Source organism: Equus caballus, chromosome 15 (genome assembly GCF_041296265.1).
Source record: "Equus caballus isolate H_3958 breed thoroughbred chromosome 15, TB-T2T, whole genome shotgun sequence".
Classification (NCBI taxonomy): domain Eukaryota; kingdom Metazoa; phylum Chordata; class Mammalia; order Perissodactyla; family Equidae; genus Equus; species Equus caballus.
Window position 1 is genome coordinate 85,802,724 of NC_091698.1, and position 20,893 is coordinate 85,823,616.

Here is a 20,893-nt window from a genome sequence, read left to right on the forward strand (position 1 = left end):
CTCTCTCACCACCGTGGCCTGGGTTCGTTTCCCTGTCAGGGAATCACACCACCTCTCTGTTGGTTGTCATACTGTGGCAGCTACGTGTTGCTGTGATGCTGAAAGCTATGCCACCCAGCAGGGTCACCCATGGTGGACAGGTTTTAGCAGAGCTTCCAGACTAGGAAGGAGGACCTGTCCACCCATTTCTGAAAAAATTGGCCATGAAAACCCTGTGAATAGCAGCAGAGCATTGTCTGATATAGTGCTGGAAGGTGAGAGGATGGCACAGAAAGACCGGGCAGGGCTCCCCTCTGCTGTATATGGGGTGGCTAGGAGTCAGAATCCGCTCAAGAGCACTAACAAAAAACCTTGAGCAAGTCACTTCACCTGTCTGAGTCTTAGTTTTCTTTTATTCAAATGGGGATCATACTCATTATCTCATAAGGTTCTTGTGATGATTAAATAGGATGATTAATGTAAAAAGGATCTAGCCCAGCCACAGGCACATAGCAAGTTGCATCTGAGACTCCCATTGGCTCCAGAATGTGACAGATTAGTGGCTGGGCACAGCCTGTTTGGCTTCTCTGTAAAATCATCCTTGATGGTATCTTCTCAGAAGAGTGGCTGGCTGGGCCTGGCTGTCTCCTTTCTGGCTTTCCAGATCAGCACTTAATGAGTACTGGGGCCTCTTCTCTGCCTTCTGGTGTTGCACTCCAATTGCTCCTCGCATAGGAAAAGGTGAGCCTCTGAACACCCCAAGCTGTGTCTGCAAGCTGACGTGGTCCCTGCGGTGATCTTGGCTATGACTTGCCTCTAATACCGGGATTTAAGACCCCAATCAAATTGGGGAATTATTTGGAAAGTGTGTTATCAGTATAGGAACAGATACACATAAAGATTCCTTGATTATGAGACTCTGGGCTCAGAATACTCCATCTCTGGGCCTCAGTTTCCTCATCCATAAGCCAAGGCGTTGGGGTCAATGATTCCCTGAGGTTACCTTAGTTACCCTGTGATTTATGTCCCTCTCTCAAGAGTCAGACCACGGCCCTAGAGCTCCCAGCCCTGTCTCTTCTGCCCCCACAGCCTCTGCTGGCCTTTTAGTTACACTGGAGTTATTTAGAACCAGTAGGACCAAACCCAGTCCTGTCCACAGGCCCCACCCACCTCTACTCTTTTGCCCTGAGAGATCACAAAAGCAGCATTAACTCAGGTGGCCGAGAGTTCCAGGGAACTTTTCCTGGGGGCTCGGAACCCCGTATTCCCAGCCCCTCTGCTTAGTGCCCCCAGCCTGAAGTGTCCCTCCCTGCCCTCCGGAGGTGACAGTTAAGAAGAGAGATCTCAGGAAAAGGAGGAGATGGCTGCTGGTGTCCTCAGAGAAATGGGGAAAATGAAAAGCCAAAGCAAAAAAAAAAAACTGTTTCTAAACAAAGAATTGAAGTCGTGCCTGACATATTTCAGAGCGTGGGGGTGAGGCAGACGGCATGGATTGAGGCCGGGGAGGAGGAGGGGCCTAAGACCTTGCACCTGGGTTGAGGCCCACCCCCAGATTTTGTGCCGGGGCCAGCCCCCTCTTCCAGCACAAGTCAGGTTCTGTCAGGCAGGGCTTGGCTGATAATGTGGACTGGGCAAGTGGGCGAGACTTGGCGAGTAATCAATAAGGCAAGTTCAGTTGTCATTCGGACCACGTCTGTGCTGGGTCCCGGCAGGGCAGGCAGAGAAGCACAGGGGCGGTGGGCAGACGGAATGGAGTGATAATGGGCAGTCAGGCATCGTCCAGGAATTCTCTTCATGGAGTTTGGGGCCCAGCCACTAGGCAATGTCCTGAAGCAGAGTTCTAGGTCCAAGGAGGAGTCTAACGTGGAAGCAGATTGGGAAGAACCAACCCAGAAACCAGTCCTGGGAATCATGTCAAGGGGGTGGGGGTGGGAGGAGGGTTGGGACTTGGGGACCCTGATAGTCTTGCCTGATGCATCAGATTCCAGGCCTAATTGGCAGCTCACATTCTGTCTAACAGTGTCCAAATGCGCTTCTTGAACCCATTTCGACGCTGTCAGGCAGAATTTTGAATGAAGAGAGCCTGAGACTAGGTATGGGTAGCTGGAGAAGGTGGAAGCCGAATAAACAAAGAATTGTTTTAAATCACTTAAAAATCACCAAAAAAAAGCATAAAAGGGTATGTTGTGAAAGGAGAGAACAGGCCTCCACAAGACTACCTAGAAGGTATAGAGAATATAAAATAAACGGGGAGCCTCAATTTCATATCCCTTATTATAGCAAATTTTTAAAATAATAATACTTGATGCCTATGACTATAATAAAAGTGGCTCCACTATTTATGGGTGGCAGTGTTTAAGTGGTATAAACCGTTAGAGAGGTAACTTGACATTATGTTCTAAGATAGATAAGATGTTTACAATCCTTTGTCAATTCTTGAAATTTCCTTCCAAGAAAGTCATCTAAAGAAGCCAGGGGCCGGTCCCGTGGCCGAGTGGTTAAGTTCACACACTCCGCTTCGGTGGCCCAGGGTTCAGATCCTGGGCACGGACGTGGTACCACCCATTAGGCCATGTTGAGGCGGCCTCCCACATGCCACAGCTAGAAGGACCCACAACTAAAATATACAACTATCTACTGGGGGAATTTGGGGAGAAAAAAAAAAAGAAGCCAAAAATTACGTGCACAATGGTATTTATTATAAACAACCAAATGTCTTATAATGGGGTTAATGAAATATGTTATAAATTACCCACTCTAAATATTGTGCAGTCATTAAACTTGTAATCATAAACCTATGGAAGTAACAGAAAAGGCTTGAGATACTTGATAAAGTAGAAATAGGACATAACCTTGTATTTATTCCATGTCTATAGATGTGAAAAAATGACGTGTGCATATGGGAAAATCTGGAAAAAACAGGGAAAATAAAAGAAGCTGATTAGCTCTGGTGAGGAAAATGTGGAATCTTTTCTCATTTTGTTTTATTTCAGTGGTTATTTTGATGTTAGTGCCATTTTTGTTTTCTGAAAGGAGAGAAAGACAATAAAAGGTTAAAAATGTGTGCCCAGAATCGTTTAATAAATTGTTAAGTATTTAATCCAGTTCTCCTGAGATAACAAATTCTATAAATTTATTACCTTCTATAAACAGTAGAACTTTCCTTTATTTGTCCTAAAAACTGAAGGTATAAGCTCTTACTCTGTGATCCAGAATTGATTGGAAAAGTCTGGATCTTTCCTTTTCACACCTGTTTTGATTGTATAGTTTGCAGGCCCATCCTCTTAACCTTTCTTTGTCTTTGCAGAAAGAGTCCTATTTTTTTAAGTCTCTTATAATAGCGCTTGGATGGCTTCAGCCGCCTTTCTCTGGATCTTCTCTCTCCTTCGTGTCCCCGGAGATGCAGTGAGGGAACTAGACACAGTACTCCAGATTCAGCTGCATCATGGTTTTATATTAGGGTAGAATGATTTTTGTTTTGTTTCCAAAAAGCCTTCATGATGGTGCCTGGCCAGATGCTATTGGCTATTTTAGCTGTGGCAGCATATTAAGCCAATGTCTTCTGGGAACAATAGAGAATTACTCCCCCCTCCCCTTTTTTTGGCTTATAACTAATTGCTCACAGCTATCATTTACTGAATAGAGCTAGGATTATTTTTTCCCAAAACGTAAAGCTATAATTGAAGCTTGTCTGCCATTTTTTGTCAGCTCACACGGCCTAGAAATGCTCTTGTACTTTACCACCTGCGAGGATTGGGGGGCATCTGTGGAGGTGGGTATTTCACCAGTGCGGTCTTTCTTGCACGATTTCTGGTGGAGATCAGTCTTTTGTTTAACGTTTGAACAGTTTTCCATCTAGAGAGATGCCATGTACTGTAATAACCTTGGAGATGAGTCAGACAATTTCCTCCTGCTGGAGACATGTTGCTCTTCTTTCAGCAGGTTCTGCTTCCTCAAACACTCAACACAGTGTCTGCCATGGGAAGAGCATGGGCTTTGGAGCCAGGCCGACCTGGGTCTGGATTCTCTGTTTAAATTTGATGGTCATGATGTGACCTTGCATGGATTACTTAACCCCTCTGAGCTTTCATTGGAAATATGATGGTGCTAATATTATGCTCCTTAAAGCATGTCACACAAGTCACCAGGGGATCTCGTTACAATGCGATTCTGATGCTTTAGGTCTGCATAGGGCCCAAGGTCTGCATTTCTAACAAGTTCACAGGTAATGCTGATTCTGGGGACCTCAAAAAGCAGTGATTCTCAATGACTGAAATTCTCACATTTGATTGAAATCACCTGGGAACCTTTAAAAACCACCAATGCCTGGGCCTCACCACCTGCCTCCCTCCCTGATTCCAGTTTAACTGGCAGTGGGGTATGGCCTGGGCCCCGGGTCTTTTAAAAGCGCCCCCAGGTGATTCTACTGTACATTAAAGTTTGAGACACCCCCCCCCCCGCCCCCAAAGTTATTAGGAGTAAATGTGAAATACCTGGCGTGTAGCGGGTGCAAGGAAAATGATGATTTCTTCCTCTTGGTTCCTTGCCCTGTACTTCTCGAGCCACCCTGGTCCCCAGTGTTTAAATCAGGCAGGAAAAGCCAGGGCATCACCTGTTGCCCCAGCCTTCCTTACTGCAGTCTTCTCCAGAGCATCCGGCTTGGGAGTTTTCACAGCTAGTCCCTAGGGAAGGCACTGGGAGTTTTAGAAAAGCTCCCCATGATTCTAATACGCAACCAAGTTTTAGAACTAGTGTCTTTTTATGAGGTGGGGAAGAGTTAAGGACACTAGAGTCACATAAAATGCCAAGGGAAGTGCAAGGACTCAGGGCTGGAGTGGACAAGTGTGTCCCAGAATGGGGGACCAAGCCAGACATCAGGTCCCCAAAGATTCCATTACCCGGTGGTTAGAGGGACTGCTTGTCCGTGGCCCACGGCAGTAGGGGCTTCCTCCGTGTGCAAGAGAGACAGACTGCCTCCTCTCCTTCCTCCCTTCTCACACCCAACCCATCCCTCCTGCCCAGTTCCCAGATGCTCAGACCTGCCGCTCTGCCCTTTTACCCTGCAACAGTGGGTGAAGGTTGGTCAATTAAAGGAGGGGAATCTGCGATAAAGAGCTACTTTTGCTCTGCATTAGAGAGCCCAGGAAAAAGGCCCCGAACGCCCCGCTGGGACAACCCCCGGATTCCTTTCAGGTCGTCTGTGTGCCAAACACTGTCCTAAGCCCTAGGACTCTGAGATCCGAGTAAGACATGATTCCTGCCCTGAAGGAGCCCACAGGGAAGACAGGATGTAAACAAATAATGGTCTATTATGAGAAAATAGGAGGAATGTGTCCTGGGTATTGAGGAGGCCCAAAGGAGGACATGTGCAGATTTCAGGGAAGCAGAGAAAACGTCCCAGGATGCTCAGGCTGCGTCTTGCAGGAGAAGCAGCAGCTTTCCAGGTGGACGTGGAGTGAGAAGAGGAAGAAGCCCAGTGTTGTGAAAGGCACAGCACATTCAGGGAGTTGGGAACTCTTGGCGGAGCTGGAATGCAGGGCACACATGGGGAGTCAGCGGGAAGAGGAGACAGCCCACGAAGCCTGTAGCTGCTACAGACTTTGGGTTTTATCCTGCAAGGAATGGAGGCCCATTGAATAGTTTGTGGCAGAGGAGAGGCATGCTCAGACTTGTGTTTTTGGTAGATCCCCTGGGTTCCATGTAGAGATGCATAGAAGGGGAAACTGAGACAGTGGGGAGCTCATTGCAATAATCGAGGTGAGTCATGAGGATCTTAGTGAGTCAGCAGGTGTCATGGGGATGAAAAGGAGGGAATGGTGTGAGCCATACCAAGAAGTCAGACTTGATGGGATTTAATGACTGGCCAGATGTAGGGGGTGCATGAGATGCAGGGCGGGGACTAGGATGACTTAGGTAAGTTGCCTAAGGCACAAAATTTAAGGAGTCACTCAAAGTGTGGTGCAAGTGCTGACCTTGAGTGAGAAGGAAGAGTCTAGGATGAGTTGGGGTCTGTGATGTAGTGGTGGGCTGGATGGTGGGACATTAACTCGGAGAAAAGCCCAGGCCAGGTATGAGGTATGCCCAGGTATGAGGGCAGCAGGTGACTGTGGTGTGGCTGGGAGGACAGGCAGCTGTTGGGACCCCTTCGTTTTCAGCACCTCTCTCCTCGGCCTCCGAGGCTGTGTGTGGCTGCTGTGCCTGGCCCAGCTTTGCTCAACATCCGATGGCACCCTCACACAGCCTGACCTCTGACCTCCCAAAAGCAACCTTTAGCCCCTGGCCTGCTCTGTCCCCAGTGATGGGAATCTCCCAGGTGGCACAGGGGCCCTCTGCTCCCCCATTCTGACAGCAACCCCTGCTTTGAGAACCCTCAGGCAGGTCAGCTGGTTCCACTGGGAAAAATTCCAGTGGGGAGGCCGCCAGATTCTTCAGGTGGCTCAAGGTGATTTCAGCCTTCCGGGAGGGATGAAATCAGAGGACAGCTGTGGTTGTCCTGGGGCGGCACCCTCTGATCAGCAATAGTGAAAATGCATCTTAGGTAGTCACAGTTTACACCGGTTACACAAATCTGTTACCATTTAAGCTTCAGAATCAACAAGGACTATACAGAATGTCTGCGCCCAGCACTGGGCTAGGGGCTTTCACACAGCACAGGGGCACCCAGAGTGAGACTGGGGGTGCTGGGTTCAAATTTCTCCTCTTTGTTGACCAACTGCATGAGCTTAGGCTGGTTACTTGCAGTTTCTTCATTTGTTAAGTGGGGAGAGGAATAGCACCTCTCTCTGAGTGAGGATGGAGATAGTGTCTGTTGGGCTTACTTAGATCAGCCCCCAGCAGACAGTGCTCAGCAGATGTTTGCTGGCCATCCTGGAAGAGAGGCGACTCCAATATCACAGGTGTGAGAACTGAAGCGGGTAAGTTGGCCTTGCAGTCAGTGGGTAGAACCCAGGTCTCTCTGGCCGTCTCTAAAGCTCATGCTGCTTCTGGGACCCCATGTTACCCCTTAGTGCTGCCGTCTTCTCCTTGTGGCTTTTCTTCTGCTTTCTGCGTCAGCCACAGATAACACCCTTTTCTGCTGCCTGTGTTGAGAGCCCTCTTCTTGAGTCAGGGTCAGTTAGCTAAAGGGCTGGGCTGCCCAGTGACCATGTCCTCTGTCTGCCCCTCTTAAACCACCAGCTGGGGTTGCTTGCCAGGATTAGATTGCACTGCACCCACCTCCCAGGCACAGTGAACCAACCTTTCCCCTGCACCTGAAGCAAACAGAGCAGGTGTCCTAGATTCCCTGAGGGCTTCCCTCTCTTTGTCTCACCTAATGGTCCTGCTGACAATGGGAGCCTTGTGCTGGGGCCCAGGAGGCTGGAGGGGAAAACCTCACTCTCAGTGAGGGCCACGAGGCCCCGTCTGGGACACATCTTGTGTCCACTCCTGGAAGGGCCACAGAGCAGGGAAGCCAGACTTCTCCAGCTGGGGATGCTGTGGCCCTTTGAAAAACCTCTCTCTTAACCCTTCTGTGTCCCCAGGCCATGGAGAGCAAGCTGCTCATTGGGGGCAGGAACATCATGGATCACACCAATGAGCAGCAGAAGATGTTGGAACTGAAGAGGCAGGAGATTGCTGAGCAGGTAGGGCTGGGGCCTTCAGGTCCCCTGTGGGTGTGTGGCCTTGAGGTCATGTCTGCGGGGCATACGGCACCGAGCCATGTTGGACTCAGGATCCCTGGAATTACCGTGCTGAGAGCCTAAGGCGCGCCGCCCCGGATCCCATGGGTCTACCAACCCAGGGCCTGCCTCTGGCAGGGGTACTGCTGGCTGGTGGTGAGAGGAAGTGGTGGTTCCTCGTGATGTCAGCCTCCACAAGGCACCTGCTACCAATTCTGGGGCCGTCCACAAGGGTGTTCTTTGCTAACTGTATGACGGTGTCCTAAATCATCAAGAACCACAATTTTTGGTCTTACCAGTCAACTGTGATACTACATGGAGAGAGTGAGGCAGCTGAAAAGCCAGTATCATGGGCATCCGTATGTGTAGTTGACACCCCAAAGATGTGCCAGCTGTTAGGGCTGGGGTCTCCATCCACACGGGGTAATGTCTGGCAAAGTCGTGGCCTTATGAGCTGAGAAGGTTCAGAAGGCTCCACTGAGGACGGGGCAGGAGCAGTGGGTGTGGGCCATGGGACCCTCACCTCTCTCTCCTGGCACTTATGGCCTTAGTGAAGCCAGGTCCCATGATAGGCAGAGTGAGCCTGTCTCCCGCGCCCCCTTGGCCCGCCCCAGTACATGCTGCTCCACTGAGCCCCTGTGCCCTGCCTTGGCCTAGAAACGCCGTGAGCGGGAAATGCAGCAGGAGATGATGCTCCGAGATGAGGAGACCATGGAGCTCCGGGGCACCTACACGTCCCTGCAGCAGGAGGTGGAGGTCAAAACCAAGAAGCTCAAGAAGGTGAGATGCCACAGGAGGAGCGGGCAGGGTGTGTGCGGGCCGGCGGCCTCTGCCGAAGACAGTCACCTGCCCAAGGGCTGTGTGCCTTAGGCCCCCTGCCCCACTTTGCCTGAACTGCTGAGCCCCTGACTCACATGGCCCGGGCTGCTGAGGGGAGGAGTGGGGGAAAGCAGGGGTCTGGCGTTGGGGGGAATGGAGCCTTTTCTCCTGTGCCAGGCTGGGCCTGAGAGGCTGGGAAGGCTGGCACTTCCAGTCTCCAGGGTTGCCAACCTCGAGGTCCTGGGTAACTTCTCTCTTTACGGTGTTACCAGTGAGTCGCAGTTTGGATAGCTGGGCCTGGACCAGGGCCAGGGGAGTGGCGAGGAGGCCCGAGGAGACTCAAGCCTGAGGGAGCTCAGAGAGGGAGCACAGGGCTCTCCAGGACACGTGAAGGGATGAGAATATCTGGTCACCAGGACCCTGCAAAGTCCATTGTTGGGGAAAGCCATACATTAGATGGGGATATAGGGTCTGGATGCTGGGAAGAACCTGGGGAGCCCTTAGAGTTGCCGATGTGGCTGCCCCGGAGCAGGCCAGGCAGAGGCCCAGCCACAGTGGCAGTTTCCAGGGACACCTCTCAGTGGGTTAGGAGTGCACCAGGGTCTGTGCTGTCCTCCACACCCCCACTTCTGAGAGCACCTGGAGAGGCAGGGATGGGATGGATCATCTTGCAAACTAGCTTAGCCTCCTTCCCTGCCTGAGGCTGGACCAGCAGTTCTGTACTTGTCCTGATTCTGGCTCTTCTCTTAACTATTATGTGACCTTGAGCAAGTCCGTGCCTGAATTTCCTCATCTATAAAAAGAGGGTATTAGACCAGCAGGTCCCTTGAGTCCCTTTCATTTTGAACATTCCACTAGGCTGGCAGCAGCTGAGAGAGAGCAGGGAACAGGCCACCGTGTAGGAGGGATGGGGCCGCACCCAGTTCGTGGTGGGGCAGCAGGAGGGAGATTCAGACCAGGCCATGGCCTCAACCTGGGCTGAGCTGGCGGACCCTGAACCTGCAGCTGTCAGGCCCATGCTGGGTGGCCGGGGTCTCCTGACCTCACTGTGCTGGCTCTGAGCTGCGCGTGTCCGCATCCAGCTCTACGCCAAGCTGCAGGCGGTGAAGGCGGAGATCCAGGACCAGCATGATGAGTACATCCGCGTGCGGCAGGACCTGGAGGAGGCGCAGAATGAGCAGACCCGGGAACTCAAGCTCAAGTAGGGCCCCTTCTCTTCCCATTCTGCATCCTTGCAGCCATCCCTCATTCTGGGCCTCTCCCTGACGGGCTCCTCTCCTTCCTGAAGGCTGGTTCTGCCTGTCCACTCACCCATGAGTCTGTGTGTCTTAGGGATAGAATGAGTCTAAGGGACAAGGGAGAGGCCCAAGTTCTGGAGCTTCTTCTACCTGCTGTTTCCTCCTTCTTCCTTTCCTCTGCCTGCATTTGATGAACCCCCCAAAGTGCATGCTGGGTGCTAACCAAAAGTAACCCCAAAGGCCCTGAGCCTACAATCTTTGCATTAGAAGCAGTGTTTTTCAAGCTCTGTTGTTTCTATAGGGATCCCCAACTTTCTGGTTTTTCCACCTCCTCTCTTCCGTCTGCCTCTTTGCTCCTTACTTCTAATCCTTCAGCCTTCAGATGCACCATGCGGTCTCTCCCTCCCCATATCCCCATCTCTGCCTCCTTCCTGATCCCAGGTACCTAATCATCGAGAACTTCATCCCCCCTGAGGAGAAGAACAAGATCATGAACCGGCTTTTCCTGGACTGTGAAGAGGAGCAGTGGAAGTTCCAGCCACTTGTGTCAGCCGGAGTGTGAGTCCCTCTCAGTTGTCTGGGCCTAGCGACTTGCGAGCCCACCCCAAGTTGAGGGTGGCCAGGAGCCTGTGGGGAGACAGAGGTTTTTGTGGACTGGGGTAATGTGGGAGGATGCAGATGGGGGATGGATTTCTGAGGACCTAAGGGAGGCGTCTTCGTGAAGGAAGGGTGTTCTGACAAAAACAGAATGTCTCATTGGCCTGGGATGCAGAGAATACCCCATGAGAGGCCTCCGGAGGAAAGGAAGAGCATCTCAGCTTCTTGGCGATCCCAGGGAATACTAACATTTGGCCAGTCTGGTGAATCTTCATTTTTCGGGTGCCAAAAACAGCCAGAAACAAATATTTGCGCTACTGTGTGTCGGGCACTGTGCAAGACTCTGCAGACAGAAGGTAAATCCGACACAGCCAGAACTGTGAGCTCCAGTGTGTCCAGTGGAGAATACAGAGAGGTAATCACATCAGGAAGTGACAGAGTTGTGATCCAATCTTTACAGCCTCCCTCAGCTGCGTGAGTTAGCATTTCCACCTGTTTCCACATCCTAGCCCTTAGGTACAGTGTGTCCGTTGGCTGGGTGTGCAGCTCCCTCTGCTGGTTCCCGTGAAGAATAAGCCCAGATGTTCCAGCCCAGCGGAAGGACTGCTTCATCCAGCTGGACCACTGTGCCTTAACTGAAAATCTGTATCCATGGGTAGTTAGGAGGCCAGATACCAGTGGGCTTCCCTGGAGATTCTTTGCTCTCTCTCTCCTAGGAATATTAATGCCAAGGTAGGGCAGGAGACTCCAGAGCTGGGGTGGGAAGCTAGCTGTGGAGGTCTACAGCTTCTTACTGGAGCGTCAATGCTTACTTAATCTGTTGACTTTCTGAAAGGCTGGTCTTACCCACAGTGACACTACACATGTTTGTAAATAGGTTGATGAGTAGAAGACTTTTCAATGGTGTCGCTTTGGACTTAAAATCCACCTTTCCAGTCTAGGTAGAGACCCACAGTAGAGTACAGCGTCTGATGCAGAGTTTCTCCCTCTGGCCACAGCTAGAATCTCCTGTGAGTTTGGCTCCGGAGAGCCTGATTTAAAGGGTCACGGGTGGATCCCAGGACTTAATTTTTTTTCCCAAAGCTTCCAGGTGCTTCTGCATGGAAGCCAAGCTTGAAAACCACATCTCCAGTGCCCTCTGCTGGAGGGAGATGCTGATGAGGCTTCTGCTCTATAGGGTTATTTCGTGCTTAGAAAAGTTCTTGAGCTGAAATTTGCAGGTGCAGGAATTTCTTCACATTGGGTAGAGATGGGATGAGAGAGGCTCTGAGAAGGCATGAGTCTTTTTTTTTTTTTTTAATTATTTTTTTTTAGCATGAGTCTTTTTAAACTTCTTATTTTGAAAAATAAGGATTGCAAAAATAGTACAAAGAATTCCCGTATGTGCCTCACCCAAATTCACTGGTTGTTAATCTTTTGCTACATCTTGCTGTGTTAATTCCCGACCCCCTCCAACCATTTAAGTTGCAGACATCCTGACCCTTTACCTGTATTTCCTAAGAAGGAGAACATTCTCTTACATAGCCGCAGTACAATGATCAAAATTCAGGAAATTTTATATTGACACAATACTATTATATAGGCAAAATTCAATTTTAGCCAGTCCTTTGTGGCAATTTCCTTCCTCTCCCCCGTGCCTCCCATCTGAGATCATGCATTGCATTAATTGTCACACGTCTTTAGTCTCCTTTAATCTGGAAATGAGAAAGGATCTTGATTTGAGTTTTGCAGTGTCATGCTTCAGAGTTTATTCATTTCTCAAAACATTATTCCTGCAATTTCGACTTGACTGCCTAAGCACACGATCCAGACTTCAAAGCATGGCGAGTGGTTTGCCTGAAGCTGAGATGAGCCTTCTGCTTAATGATTATGCATTTCCAATCTTTTTTTCTGTTTTTCTTTAAGTTTACATTCTTCTTTTAAAATAACTTTTAAATAACTTTTTTTTTTTTCAAAAATAAAATGGTTTGCATGCAATGAAAAACCACGGACAGATTTTTAAAATTAAAACAGCTATCTTAAAATAGCACACTTTAAATAATTTTTAAAGTAGATACCGGTAATGACTTTTAAAAAGAAAGAAGTCCTCCAAAGTATGGATCTGTGTCTTTACTGTTTAAGTGTTGCCCTTCCCAGCCCATCGTCTCTTATCCCTCTCTTCTGCTTCAAAGGCACCTGGCTACGGTTCTGAGCTGGACACAGTGGGGCTAGTTCCTTGTGATGTTCTTTCCCCACTTTTCCTCTCTCTTCTGATTCCCTCCACCATCCTTCTTGCTGGAGGAAAGTAATGCAAAGAGAGAAGGAATCAGTGTTTTCTTTGCCATTGGGAAAGCCTGAAAACTCTGATCATTCCTTGAAAGCGTCTGGCTTTAGCTTACTCTGTAGTGCTTTCTCTTCCATAACTCTTTGGCAAGAGTCAGTCCCGACCATACATACCCCTTTGACAGAAATCTGCAGAGTTGCTCCCAGCCTGCATTTGCAGGGCTATGTTAGTGGCGCTTCTAACTGGATCCCAGTTGGACTGCGTTCCCTAAAAAGTTTATATTAAAAATATAAAGATATAAATATATTCACGAGCTTTTTCAAAATTATGGTTAAGTATATTCACAACTTAGCCATGCTATTTTATGCAGAATATGAGTGTACCTGCTTGGAATACATACAGAGTATATATTTCATATAGAAAATATCAAAATATATCTGGGTAAGGATAAAAGGTATTAAGGCAATTATGACATACCAGTGTTCTCTACTATATTTAAATACAAATTATATAAACACATATTATAGACTTCTCTAAGAAAAAACTTCAATAAATGAATTACTTCAAAAAGATTATTAATAAATACTGGGTAATCAACTATATGCGATTCTGAACTACTGCTATAAGTTTTTTTCTTTTTTTAATATCACTGTCCATTTTGTTGTATCTGATAACTAATAAGTAATATTTAGCTCAGAACTTTAAAATAAAATCACAAAAATATAAAAGAAAAATAGATCTAGGAAGTTTTTCTATGAAACAAATTTTTTTAACTTAAAAAAAATTTTTTTAGCAGCAATTGGTGCTTAAAATAAAGTAGAAACAATTCCCTCATAATTAGAATCCCAGTTGTGACTCTGACTCAGCACAGAGAGCCTCAGGCTAGCATGGTGGTGCAAGAGTCGCTGGCCTGGACCTCCCAGCTCATCTGCCCCAAGCCCCTCATTTCACAGTGGAAGATTGAGGGTGGGAAGCCCCTTGACCACAGCTTTCCCCATTTCAGGGAGCCGTGGGGTCTGAGGCTGTGCAACAGGCTGCCTCCCATGAGGAAAGGGAGCATTGGGTCCCACTATCTGCCGCATAATTTAATCAGGGCTGAAAAACTCTTTCCTCCCAAAGCATGTTTAAATAATCAGGGCATTGTTCCATTTGCTCAATTCAAGTGTGGAATATTTTGTCTTACTTTGGCCTGTGGTATTCTGGGGAGGAGAACACTGACGGCTGCTCAAAGGGAGAGGGAAAAAGCATTGTAGGAAAGCAATTACCCAAAGTCATGCTGTCCCTTTAGAAAGCTTCTGTTGGGAGAACGTTTTCCCTTCTCCTCCTCTAGTATCTACCCCCACACTCCTCCCCTTGTCTCTCCCTAAAACAAAGAGTTATTGTCAGGCAACTCTTGAAACACACCCATATGGACTTATTTTGGAAGCCTACCCCTTTATCTTTTTTCTCCATCTACTCTCTCTATGCCACCGCCAGTTGACACGCAATAACTTCAGGTGAGGCACCTTCCACAATCACGAATGATTTTGTATTAAAGTTAGTTTGAAAAAACATTTTTGCAGCCAGCTCTAGCAATAACTATTTTACAAGTGTGACCTTTTATTTTTAGTTTCTTATAATTAAATTTATTTTTAATTGTGTTTATACAAAACTGTCTTCTAAGGGTTGGGTATTTGGCAATGTCTATGGTCCATGGTTTACAGTTCACAAATTCTGCTTGTAACTTTAGCCCTCGGACCTTCACAGCCCAGCCACGCTAGATTCTTTTCAAAGGCATGGTGGTGCAGTAGTAGAAAGAGACTGGCCTTTGGATTTAGAACATTCTGATTTCTAGTCCCTACTCTGCCTCTTTCTTGTGGCCTTGAGAAGGCTTTTTAACCTCTCTGAACCTAAGTTTCTTCACCTATAAAGTTGAGATAGTAAATGCGCCCTGCAGGATTGTTGAGGTTGAAATGAGACGGTTGTGGGAGGCTTCAGGCCGGTACCTGGCCCAGGGGAGATGATCCATAAATGGTGGCAATCATACCAATATGCCAATATCCTAATTACAGGGACTCCAGAGAAACCAGTTTGCCTTCATCCCTTAGAAGTGCCATAGAAGGGCTGTTTGGTTTGTTGCTTTTGTTTTAGATTTTGATTTTTTATTCAGGCTGCCTCCGAGTTTAGAGAGAGAGCATTCCTGGCTCTCAATAGAATCAGGATAGAACCTTAAACTGGTTTTGTTACAGAGGCAAAGTTTACCTCAGTGAGAGCATTCTCAGCTCTGGGTTGAGTCCCAGATTTAGTCCCAGGCCTGTGACAAGTGAAGAGAGTCTGAAACGGGGAGAAGTTTCGGCCTTCCCAGGTGGGGTGTGGGGTGTGGGGCAGGGCGAAGGGGCACGGGAGGAGTGAGAGCTTAGACCTGCTGGGGAATGCTGCCAGGTGGACAGCTGCCCTGCGGGCACAGAGGACCAGATCGTGGAGGAAAGTCAGGTTTACTGTGGCAGTTGCTTATGAAGGACCTTGGAAGGAAAACACACCCTCTGATGTTGGTGCCTGTTCTCAGAACAGGAGAGGAAAGGGGATGATCAGACAAAGCTGGTGATGAGAATGGAGTCAGCCCCTGAGATGGAGCTGAGATGACTTTTTAGTATTACGGGGAAAAAATGTGCTAACAGCCCTATGGAGGGAGGATCCTAGGAGAACTCTTAGGATCTACTAAACACGTGATAACTGTTGTGGGTCTCTGTTGGGATGAGTAGATCCACACAGAGCCAGGCCTCCGCTTTGGGCTGTCGCTCACCACCTGCTTCTTACAAAGGGATCAATCATGGAAAGTAGGCCTGGGGCAGAAGAGGGAGTAGATGGGAAGTTTGGTGTCCCAATTATAGACTCCCCTCCCCCAGCCCCTTCTTCCCACATGCTACCCAGAAGAGCCCTGGCATCTTTATTGGGTCAGGCTGCCAATTCACACTGATCCACTGCCCTGCTCGCTCAGCCCTGTCCTTCTGTCCTGTTCCCAGAGCCCGCAGCCTTCAAGGCGCACTTCAGTGCCAGACTGTTCCATGTGTACTCCTGAAAGACAGTGCAGCATCATAAAAAGAGTATTTGGGAAGGCCCAATTCTGAGTCTGTTCCTAATTGTATGACCTTGGACAGAAAGGCACTTGGCTTCTCTGAGCCTCCATCTCCTTGTCTGCCCTGTCTACACTTCGAGAGGTTGTTGTAAAGCTCAGATGGGGTGCATAGATGCACCTTATAAATGATAAAATGTTATTTTACTAATTTTCCCCCTCCCTTCTAAGAGCTGTGACCGATGCTGCCACTCTCCCTGCACACAGCCTCCCCGCCTGCCGGAGGCTATGCAGCTGCAGAGCGAGCTGGGGTTTCCACAGCCTCCTCCTTCCTTGCTTTCATCTATCAAGAAGGGTCAGCAGGGACCCCCATGTGGAATCCTGCACTCTTTTATACCCTGATAGAACGAACCGTGAGAATGTTATTTCTCAGTACTCTCCACTGCAGAAGGCAGGCACTGTTCTGGTGGCTCCTCACGCCTTGTTCTCCTCTTCAAGGACAGAATGTCCTATCTGTGAATTACTCGGCTGGTTTCTTCTCATCTTCTGTCTTGTCTCTGCCTTTTGGCTTTTTTCATTGCTTATTTGTATCCCTGCTTGACGTGTGGAACTGAGGATAAACCATCATCACCGCTGCCACCCGTCGAACTCTTGCGGGGCCCTGTGTTGAGTGCTTATCTTGTTTCATCTCAGCAGTTCTGTGGGACAGGGATGAGGTTGCTAAAGCTCAGAGATGTTAAACCACTTCCTGACCTAACAGAGCTCTGAGGGGTGGAGCCAGCATTCAAACTCCCGTCTGTCTTACTCCAAAACCTGTATTTTTTTTTTTAATGGAAATAACTTTCTTGTTTTCATTCCTATCTTTTTTGTTTGTTTTGAATAATAAAAGTGATACATCACACTCATCAAATTGCTGAAAGTAAAAAGTCTGACATACTATGAGTTGGCTAGGATGTAGAGCAATGGAAACTTTCCTAGGTATAACCACTTAGAAAAGCAATTTGGCAATATCCTGTAAAGTTGGAAATGAACACACCCTCCAACACAAACATTCCGTTCCTGGGTGTATACCCCAGGGAGACTGTTGAATATGTACTTGAAGATACCTGTACAGAAATGTTCACAACAGCAGTGTGTTAATAGAGAGAGGAAAAAAGGGAATCAACCTAGATGTCCATCAACAAAACAATACATATGAAACATATATATATATAAAATGCTATATTGAAACTTTAAAATACTCAATATAGTTAAACTTTAATAATATAACCTAGAGCCACATGGATAAATCTGAAAAACATGTGTGTTGAACACAAAAAAAGGGCAGTAAGTACACCATACAGTTTAAAATTTAGAAATAGGCATGCAAATACTATATATATTATGTTTATAAATACCCACATATATAAATAAGTATAAAAACATGCATGACATTAGTAAGCACCAAACTCAAGAGAGTGATTGACTTGGATGGGAAAGAGATGGGTGTCTTAAAAAACTGTCTGTGTTTTATTTCTTTTTTTTTTTTTTAAGATTTTATTTTTTTTCTCCCCAAAGCCCCCCCCCCCCCGGTACATAGTTGTATATTCTTCGTTGTGGGTCCTTCTAGTTGTGGCATGTGGGACGCTGCCTCAGTGTGGTTTGATGAGCCGTGCCATGTCCGCACCCAGGATTAGAACCAATGAACCTCTGGGCCGCCTGCAGCAGAGCACGCAAACTTACCCACTCGGCCCCGGGGCCAGCCCTGTGTTTTATTTCTTAAAAAAAGATTTGGGGGCCGGCCTGGTGGCGCGGCGGTTAAGTTCACACGTTCTGCTTCAGCGGCCCAGGGTTTGGACATGGCACCACTCATCAAGCCATGCTGTGGCAGGCACCCCACACATAAAGTAGAGGAAGATGGGCACGAATGTTAGCTCAGGGTCAGTCTTCCTCAGCAAAAAGAGGAGGATTGGCAGCAGATGTTAGCTCAGGGCTGATCTTCCTCAAAAAAAAAAAAGGTTTGGTGTTAACACAATGTTATATAACAAAATGTTCAGTTTTGACAAAACTGGATGGTAGGCATACAGGTATATATTATTTTCTATACTTTTCTGAATTTTTGAAATAATTCATTAGATATAAAGTTATACATATTCATAGTAAAAACATTCAGATATTGCAGAAAGACGTAAAGATAATAAAAATCACCTAAAATCACACCATTCAAACACAATAACTATTAACGTTTTGTAGAATATCCAGACTTTTTTCTAAGCTATGCACATGTATGCACAAATGTACACACAGATTTCTTTAAAAACAAGAAAAAAAACCTCATCTTTTTATTTGCTTTTTAATTTAATATATCGTGGAAATCTTTTCATGTCTACATAGAGCCACACATGATTTTAATGACTACATCATATTCCTTCACGTGGCTGAATAATGATTTCAGTGGTCCCTATCAATGCACGTTTGGTTTGTTTCTAATTTTTTGCAGTTGTGAATAATATTGCAGCAAACATCCCTGCATGTAAATTTTTGTCTCTCTCTCTAATTACTTCCTTAGGAAAATTCCTAGGAGCGAGAATTTGGGTTAAAAAATAGACACTTTGGGTCTGGCCTGGTGGCATAGTGGTTAAATTCACACACTCTGGTTCTGTGGCCCAGGGTTCGCAGGCTTGGATCCTGGGCTCAGACCTACACACCACACATCAGGCCATGCTGCGGTGGCATCCTACGTACAAAATAGAGGAAGATTGGCACAAATGTTAGCTCACCGACAACCTTCCTCACCAAAAAAAAAGGAAAAGAAAAGAAAAAAGAATATGTACTTTTGAAAAGCCAACCCTGAGTTTTATTTTGTTTGTTTTTTAAATGACAAGTTTATGGAGATGTAGTTCACGTATAAAAGTCACCATTTTAAAATGTGTAGTGGGTTTTAGCATGGTCACAGGGTTATATAACCATCACCACTATCTAATTCCAGAACATTTTCATCACTCTGAAAAGAAACCCCTAACCTATTGGCAGTCACTCCCCATTCTTCCCAATGTCCCCAGCCCTGGCAACCACTAATCTACTTTTTGTCTCTATGAATTTGCCTATTCCAGATATTTCATATAAAGGGAATCATACAATATATGGTCTTTGTGTCTAGCTTCTTTTGCTTAGCAAAATGTTTTCAGGTTTCGTCCTTGTCGTAGCATGTATCAGTACTTCATTCCTTTTTATTGCTGAATTATATTCCACTTTATGGATATACCACATTTTGTTTGTTTATTCATCAGTTGATGGACATTTGGGTTACAGTCAGCCCTCCATATCTGCAGGTCCTGTATCCGCGGGTTCCCCATCTGTGGATATGGAGGGCCAGCTAAGGGACTTGAGCATTCTTGGGTTTTGGTATCCACAAAGGCGGAGGGACAGGGGGTCCTGCAACCAATCCCCTACGGATACTGAGGGATGACTGTATTTCTGCTTTTTGGCTATTATGAATAATGCTGCTATGAACATTGACATACAGGTTTTTGTGCAGGCATATGTTTTCAATTCTCTTGACTATGTATCTAGTAGCGGAAGTGCTGGGTTATATTGTAACTCTATGTTAAAAACTTTTTGAAGAACTGCCAAATTGTTTCCAAAGTGGCTGCACCATTTTACCTTCCCACCAACAATATATAAAGGTTCCAATTTCCCTCTATCCTCACCAACATGTGGTGTTATCTGTCTTCTTAGGTTATATTCATCTTAGTGAGTGTGCGGTGGTATCTCTTTGTGGATTTTTTTTTTAAAGATTGGCCCTGACCTAACATCTGTTGCCAATCTTTTTTTTCTTCTTCTTCTTCTCCCCAAAACTCCCCAATACATAGTTGTATATTCTAGTTGAAGGTCCTTCTGGTTCTGCTGTGTGGGATGCCACCTCATCATGGCTTGATGATGGGTGCTAGGTCTGCGCCCGGATCCAAACTGGTGAAACTCTGGGCTGCCGAAGTGGAGCACACGAACTTAGCCATTCGGCCACAGGGCCAGCCCCTCAGTGTGGCTTTTATTTGCATTTCCATGATGACTAATAATGTCGAACATCTTTTCATGTGCTTCTTGGCCATTTGTATGTTTTCTTTGGAGAAATGGCTGTTCAGATGCTTTGTCCATTTTAAAATTGGGTCGTTTGTCTTTTTATTGTTTTGTACGAGTTATTTATATATTCTGGATACAAGTCCCATATCACACATATGATTTGAAAATAGCTTCTCCCGTTTTTCAGATTGTCTTTTCACTTTCTTTATTACGTCTTCTGTAACACAGAAGTTTTTAATTTCCATGAAGTCCTATTTATTTTTTGTCTGCTTGAGCTTTTAATGTCATATGTAAGAAACCATTGTCTAATCTAAGGTCCTGAACATTTACCCCTATGTTTTATTCTAAAAGTTTTATAGTTTTAGCTCTTACATTTAAGTCCATGATTCATTTTGAGTTAATTTTATATAGGATGCAGGGTGAGAGTCCAACTTCATTTTTTTGCCTGTAGACATCCGGTTGTCCCAGTAGGATTTGTTGAAGAGACTATTCATTCCTCATTGAATGGTCTTGGTACCCTTATAGAAAATCAATTGATTGTGAATATAAGGGTTTATCTCTAGACTCTCAATTCTATTCCATTGATCTATATGTCTGTTTTTATGCTAGAACCATACAGCCTTGATTATTGTAGCTTTGTGATAAGTTTTGAAACTGGAAATGTGAGTCCTCTAATTCTGTACTTTTTCAAGACTGTTTTGACTATTTGGGGACCCTTAGGTTTCAAGTCTGAGTTTTTAATCATTTTATTGTGCCAACTCCTATGAAGGAAAATGAAAAGCAGAACCACAGATTACCAATGGTTTTGTGTAGTGTGTGAAATCAGTATATGAATCTGAAAGCTAAAATAAGATTGGACTGACTTTCTTCATCTCAGCCCTCGGTCAAATCTTTTTATTGTGGAAAAAAATTGAAGCAACAAGAATGAGGAAATATGTGCCTCCTTGTGTTATACTAGTTTTAGTCGTCAGGTTGTATTACAGCAAAGAGAAGAAAACTCCAGAACCTGTGGTCTGCAGGCCCTCCCGGCTACCTGAATGATACTTAATTCCTCATGTTATCACTTTTCCTTTGTGTTCAAAGGAAATTCATTCTAATATAGCCTCTTCCGTTCAGCAGTAGCAGCCAAATGAAGAAGCGGCCAACGTCTGCAGTGGGCTACAAGAGGCCCATCAGCCAGTATGCTCGGGTTGCCATGGCCATGGGGTCCCACCCCAGATACAGGGTA

The 20,893-nt window shown here is 46.4% G+C and overlaps 1 protein-coding gene across 2 annotated transcripts in view; it reads left to right on the forward strand.

Moving 5' to 3' along the window:
* Nucleotides 1-20,893, forward strand: part of KIF3C (kinesin family member 3C) — a 35,834-nt gene that overhangs the window by 11,894 nt on the left and 3,047 nt on the right. Inside the window, exons 2-6 of one of the 2 annotated variants that reach the window (XM_005600158.4) lie at nucleotides 7,500-7,601; nucleotides 8,295-8,417; nucleotides 9,539-9,657; nucleotides 10,136-10,252; nucleotides 20,785-20,890. In XM_005600158.4, the coding sequence (XP_005600215.1) occupies nucleotides 7,500-7,601; nucleotides 8,295-8,417; nucleotides 9,539-9,657; nucleotides 10,136-10,252; nucleotides 20,785-20,890 (567 nt within the window). Of the gene's footprint in view, nucleotides 1-7,499; nucleotides 7,602-8,294; nucleotides 8,418-9,538; nucleotides 9,658-10,135; nucleotides 10,253-20,781; nucleotides 20,891-20,893 lie in introns of both variants that reach the window. The other variant, XM_001502843.5, reaches the window with a different exon arrangement.